General features: G+C 28.8%; 1 protein-coding gene across 1 annotated transcript; it reads left to right on the top strand.

The window, feature by feature from the left end:
• The first annotated feature begins 473 nt into the window (after window positions 1–473).
• Window positions 474–5,005, top strand: LOC142612135 (putative pectinesterase 66). Its single transcript, XM_075784254.1, has 5 exons — window positions 474–706; window positions 929–1,088; window positions 2,866–3,072; window positions 3,178–3,428; window positions 4,742–5,005. The coding sequence occupies exons 1-5, from the start codon at window positions 474–476 to the stop codon at window positions 4,908–4,910; spliced, it is 1,020 nt and encodes a 339-aa protein (XP_075640369.1). The 3' UTR covers window positions 4,911–5,005.
• Window positions 5,006–6,893: the final 1,888 nt, after the last annotated feature.

Consider the following 6,893-nt stretch of genomic DNA (forward strand, 5'->3'; position numbering starts at 1 on the left):
ATCCTCATCATTCTTATCATAATCCTCATCTAGTGTACCAAGTGTGCCCTTGGTCATCAAAAGAGGGAAGGTAATCAACTTGTTAAGAAGGAGCGCAATTTCCTCTACAATTTTAGATGTTTGGGTAGAAGACTTACCATCAGATTTGGAAATTATATTACAAATGGACAATATTTAGTAATAAAGCTTTACTTACCTTTTTCTTTTACAAAAAAAAAAAAAAGGTTGATACACCCATAACCTGATGTGCTTACATTTTGCGGGTTAAATTTGGAAATTTACTGACAGAAAATATGAACATTTTCCTTATAATGACCCCGAATTCGACTTCAGGATTTGATTTTAGGTCATGGCTTCTTGGAAAATACCCTGCTGTTGGTCACTATATAAATTACTGGCTTCTATTACAGTTTTGTACTTAAAGAATATTTGTTCAAAAGCTTATACTAGCTAGGAGATACTTACGTGCATAAATGCAGTCTCTCCGATTCTTTTCATTGATTACTCTTTTGTTACTATACTGCAATGTGTCTAGATCAGCTTTCTTGTGTAAACTAAATAAAGCCAACCCCTTCAAAGTTGCATTTACCGTCACTGTAGATATTGCAGGTCACGGAAACTTCACGACCATTCAAAGCGCCATTGATTCTATTCCTTCAGGCAACGCTAAGTGGATACGGATTCAAATTTTTGCTGGCGTATACAGGTAATACAATTATAAAAAAAAAACACTTTACAACCTAGTTCAGGTATAAATATATGCGCACTTGTGTGCTTGTATATATGTGTAGGGTTATTAGTGTGCGTATTTGTCTGTTTTTTTTTTTTTTAATATTTTTATTTATTGATGAATGAGTTATTAATTAGTGAATTGTAGAGCTTAATTGATTATAAGGTTTTATATCTATTTAATTATCTTATTGTGCAGAGAAAAAGTCACAATCACATACGATAAAACTTGCATTTTCCTTGATGGAGCAGGCAGCCGGGAAACATTTATTGAATGGGATGGTCATGAAAGTACGAATACTAGCTCTACTTTCACTTCATATGCTAAAAATCTTGTAGTGAAAGGCATTGGCTTTAAGGTAATTAAGGATAACAATAGCAATAACTCTTTATTTTTAGAACAGCCTCAAAACTGTTCAGATCTGAATCAGTTGCGGAGTTAGAAATTTTTTTAAGGGGCCAAACTCTATATTACCACAAGTTTTGAGGTGTTAATTTCTTATAAGTCAAAATAAAATAATAAAATATCATATTGGAGCCAACTAGAACTAAAAATAAAATTATTGTGCAACAAAAGTGTTACATCCACAATATTTTTCACAACACTTTCATAATAAACCATAGGTGGTAAATTGATATTGGTTCTAATTTAAACTTGCTAATGAAATTACCTTTTTATTCACCAATAATAACATGTAACATCCTATTACTTATAATTTGTTATGAACATATCGTGGACATAAAATTTATTTTGTGAAAATGTTAAGACATCTTGTTGTCATCACAATATTTTCAAAATTGTTGCGCTATTGATTCTTTAAAAATCAAAATAAAATATAACAATTTTATAAAGATATTATGAAAATATTGTGCCATTTTGTTATGTTCCTAGAAATTTTTTATTGGTTTAGTCAACGTTGTTGAGCTAAAATTCACTGTTTCACATACAATGTAATTTTTTTCTTTACATACCATTTTAAGTAAAAACACATAGTTTTACACACACACACAAAATAAAATAAAAAACTTAAGATAAAAACATTTTTTATCATTTATGTTTGGGGTAGTTTACAGTTCCTTCTTTAACTTTAAATCAAGAAATTGTTCCCTTAATACTTTGGAAAAAAGCAAATATGTCATCTTGTGATTCTCTCAGTTAAACCCTAATGAAAATTTATGATTTTTAAAATATATTAATATATAATATCTAAAATACTCTCACTAAATTTTAACATCCCATAAATTTTCTTCACGTGTTTTAAGGTTTAGATGGTAGTAATGCTTAGAAAGTTAGAATGATGACATAAGGTATTTTATTTGTTATCTAAAGAACATTGATTTTCTAGATTTAAATTTTTGAAGCTTATAATTTATCTAATAGAAAATTCGATGACACATGCCTCTTGTTATCTTCTTCTTTTTTTTCTTTCCTTTTTTTTCCTTTCTTAACAAAACTCAGTTGCTTATTGTTGGAAGAAGATGATATTCGTTATCATTCGTAAAAGTTTTTATTGAGTGGATATATTGCCTTTAGCAAATTGTTACTAAAAAACTATTAAAGCAAAATAAATATTTATATATTAAATAGTTACCCTAACTTTGTGTGAGATCAAAATTCTTATACGAATGAGATTAATTTTTTATGACATAATTATCAAAATTCTTAAAATTATTGTCACTTTTGATTACTGCAAATCTCTATGTACTTTAAAAATCAAATGATTTATATCTTTGTTTTGTGATATAAATAAAATTTAGAATTGACCTTAATCACTACTTTTATTCCACAGCAAGCACATGCCTTGCACGTGCTGCCCTAACTAGTTTACTTATATATTTCTAGGATATGCTATTAATGGTATAAGAATAAGTAGAGGGAGAGGATAGTACAATAATAACATATAAACTTTTTTTTTTTATGAAATTCATTAAATACACTTTGAATTAATAAATGTGTTACATGGAAAATTATTAAGTATTCTCGGAGTACCATTAATGCATACGCCATTCTCTCACATAAATGGTGGGTCCCATCATGAATTTAATTAGTGAAACCCACCCCTTTAAATACATACATGTGAAAATTATTTAGTATTAACGTTAGATATGGTATAACTCATGTAAAACTCTTAATAGAACACATACAATTTGGGGCCAAAACAGAACGACCTCGTACCAGCTTTGTCAGCTGAAATACTTGGGGACAAAGCTGCTTCCTACAACTGCAGCTTTTTTGGGGTGCAAGATACGTTGTGGGATGTGGGCGGCCGCCATTACTTTTACCAATGCTACATCCAAGGTGGAGCCGATTTTATATTTGGCAATGGCCAATCTTTCTATGAGGTGAAAACAAAATTATTCATTTTCATCTATATTTTAATCTAAATAAAATTATTCCATGTAATAACTGTTTCTTTGTTTTGTTTAATTTTTTGGTTGGATATGTAGCAAAGTGTCCTATATTATTCGTTGGAAACATATGGTAATGGAACCTACATCGGCTATATAACAGCACAAGGGAGGGACTCAGCTGAGGAATCTTCTGGATTTGTATTTAAAGATTGTGTGATTCATGGGAGAGGTATAGCTTACCTTGGGAGAGCTTGGAAAGCTTTTTCCAGAGTAGTTATTGCCAATTCAAAGTTATCAGATATAGTAGTCCCAGTGGGCTGGGATGCTTGGCAATTCGTGGGCCATGAGTAAGAAATTCGAACTCTCCGAAACATTGATGTCCTTGTCATTGTTATTAGATATATAGAATCATGCTATATAAGATTTTCTAGAACTCTTAGGAGTAATAACATGTATATATAGTGTTCATCAAAAAAAAAAAAAACATGTATATAGAATTTTTTAAGAATAATGCTAGAGATATAAACTATTTTACAAATTTTTTTATCAACTGCTGATGTGGTGAGTGATTATTGGTAAATGGAAAAGTGATATTAATGGTGGACTTATATGAAAACCAATAAGAGATTTGACCACATCAACATTTTGTAAAAATATTGCAAAATAGTTTGTGGTTATAGCATTACTCATTTTTTATTTATTTTAAAATGAGCTAATTGAATTTTGCCACTTCATAAAAGAAATTCTATAAATATCAAAATGGTGATAGTCAACTTTTTAAAAATAAATAAATGAATGCTGAATGATGTGGTTATATCTAATTCATTTGTTTCAAGATGAATGACCCCAATTTATTTTTTATTTATTTAAAAAAAAAAAAAAAAACTGGATTTTGGTACTCTTAGAAGCCTAGGTGGTCATCATCTAAACACGCACTCACATGCGTGTGTGTGTGTGTGTGTGTATATATATATATATATATTTATTAAAATAATTTTTTTGGGGTCTAAAAAATGGCTTTGTATCTTAAAGTAGGATATGTTTACTATAGAGTAATAGCTCTCATAATGGAATAGCTGTTGATGTGTAATAGTAATTCAATCATTTGGTTGCATCTTTGTTATATGTATTAGTTATTACAAAAAATAACTAATCTTTAAAATGAAAAATAACTATTTCTCTTTAAAATCAATGTAATAGTTATTCCTTAGTGCATATAATAGGTCTTAAAATTAATATATTTATTAACAACCAAATTTATATGTAACAGTTTTTCTCATTCCATATGTAACAACCAAATTTATGAATTGTAATAGTTATTCTTATTCCATTACAATATGCCTCCTCCCTTGAGGTTTGCTTGTAATGCAGATTGGCTTTATGTTTTAGATCTTAATTAATAAAATTGCATTTTATCAAAAAAATATCTTCTATTCCTAGTACTAAGTATTACTATTTTTAATGTAATCTCCAGTCAATGTACCAAACGTATCCTTAGGGTACGCTATATAAGTATGATAGTACTCACAAAGAGTTTTGTAGCTCAAAACTCCCAGTTGTTTCCAATGCAGACATCTATGCTTCAAATCCCAACCCCCGAACTATTGATGTATCAATAAAAAAATAAAGTTTGATGGTAATGACCATATACATGATGCAGAGATCAACTTACATATGCGGAGGTGGATAATTCTGGACCGGGTGCTGAGACTTCCAAACGTGTTCCTTGGCTAAAGAAATTGAGTGCATGTGAAATTAGTCAATTTTTAAGTGTTGATAAATTCATCAACCAAGATGGATGGATCGCCAAACTACCTACAGTCAATTGATTAAGCATTGTTTTTTCACCAAAGTTGTTTGTCATGTATCAATGGAAAAAATTCAATATGTAGTTGTGACAGTTGGTTTGCTTTACGTTCAGTGAATTTAGTAATATAGTTCAATGGCATTTTTAAAAAAAAATAATATATGGACAAAATTAAGTTACAAAATTGGTTATAGTCTAAGACTACAAACTTACTCAATATTGGATTATTGGAGGTGAATTTTGATAAATCTACTATTGGATTATATCTTCTTCTTATATCTTTCATGTTTACAAAATTTCTAGAAAATAAAATATCAATAACTATGTCATCAATAGATAGTTTAAATTGCAAGTTTTTGTATTTTAAAATTATACATAAAATATAAGCTTATAAATTATATAGTAAATAATATCCGATTGATACAAAATTTTACATGTGTATTAAGAGTGTAAAGAACACACAATTTTCAATGGTTAGATTTTCAAAATATACAATAATGTTTATTTTATCGAGTAAGGTTATATTTTTACGGTACAAAAAATTTTGTAACTAAACTTTGTCCATAATATATTACAATTTAATCATTTAAAGAAAATTATATTTTACCCATTTAATTTTTTATTGGATTAAATTTCACTACAAATTTAGTTGTAGCCTAAAGCTACAACTTTCTTTAAATCAAAATTAATATTGCTACATATTTTGAAAATCTAATCGTTGGATTGTATGTTCTTTACACTCTTAACATACATTTAAAATATTATGCCAATTGGATGTTATTTACTATATGATCCATAAATTTATTTTTACGCATAAGTTTATACTACAAAGGCTTGCAATTTAAACAATTGATTGATAACATAGTTATTAATCTTTGATGTTCTAGAAATTTTGCAAACATGGAGGATGTAAGAAGAAAATGTAATCTAACAATGGATTTGTCAAAATTCATATTCAATAAAAAGATATTGTGTGAAGTTGTAGCCTTATCCTTTTTTATTTGGAAAAGTGGTTAATATCTAGTTTAAAATGGAAGAAACATCTTTTCATATGACGTAAAACATATAATATCCTTGGAACTCGCCTAATGCTAGGTATCAATATTGAAAGAATTTGAGCAAACAGTAGACTAATCTTGACTATGACTACGATTATCATCCATAGATTCTTTGTTGATGTCCAAATTCATAACATCTTCCACAAGGTCATCCGATTTCATTTGTGCAAGTTCTATGCCAAAAAATATATATATAAGTATTAGTAGTTACAAAAAATGACATGCCTCAACAATTTTAAAAGCAATATCCATCAGATCTAGTTTATAAACTATCTCAATAAACTCACTTGCAAGATATGCAGACGGTGTCCAACACTAATACAAACACAAAAAAAAAAAAAACACGGCACAAGACAAAAGCTACAACCGTGGCCTTAATCAACAATTAATATATTGCATATATTAATAACGGCACATGGGTTCAAAGTTTATAGAACAAAAACATTATGCAGAAAAAATTACTTCAGAATTTTGAAACACCAAGAAAACGATTTTCTTTAATTCTAAAACTCACTAAACACATGAGAGACACATGAGAGAGAGAGAGAGAGAGAGAGAGAGAGAGAGAGAGAGAGAGAGAGCAATAACCGGTTTGAGACTTTGTGTTTGAGAATTGAGCCATGAGTCTATAAGATAGTAGAGTGAGTGATACAACTGAAATAAAAAAATAAAATTAGATATTTATAAGAAGGTATAGAGATTTAGGGTTTGTAGGGTTTAGAGATCTAGGATTTGTAAAGTTTCAATTTTCAATTATATCCCTTATAAGTTTTTGTAACTACTCACTTTTCTTTTTAAATCTAAAATATATGTTGGATATAAAAGGTATTTGACAAATCTAAAATAAAATAAATATGTATTTGTTATACGAGTTAAATAGGTTGTGTTAAGCAGGACATTTTGGGTTGACACAAATAAATTGGCGAGTCAAATGTGTCTATTACGGG

Source organism: Castanea sativa, chromosome 10 (genome assembly GCF_040712315.1).
Source record: "Castanea sativa cultivar Marrone di Chiusa Pesio chromosome 10, ASM4071231v1".
Taxonomy (NCBI): Eukaryota; Viridiplantae; Streptophyta; class Magnoliopsida; order Fagales; family Fagaceae; genus Castanea; species Castanea sativa.

Bases quoted from the DNA above. Each gene is read 5' to 3' on its own strand.
- LOC142612135 (XM_075784254.1), top strand. From the start codon at position 474: ATGCAGTCTCTCCGATTCTTTTCATTGATTACTCTTTTGTTACTATAC. The intron at 707-928 runs GTAATACAATTA...CTTATTGTGCAG, and splicing joins ATTTTTGCTGGCGTATACAG to AGAAAAAGTCACAATCACAT. The intron at 3,429-4,741 runs GTAAGAAATTCG...TACATGATGCAG, and splicing joins TGGCAATTCGTGGGCCATGA to AGATCAACTTACATATGCGG.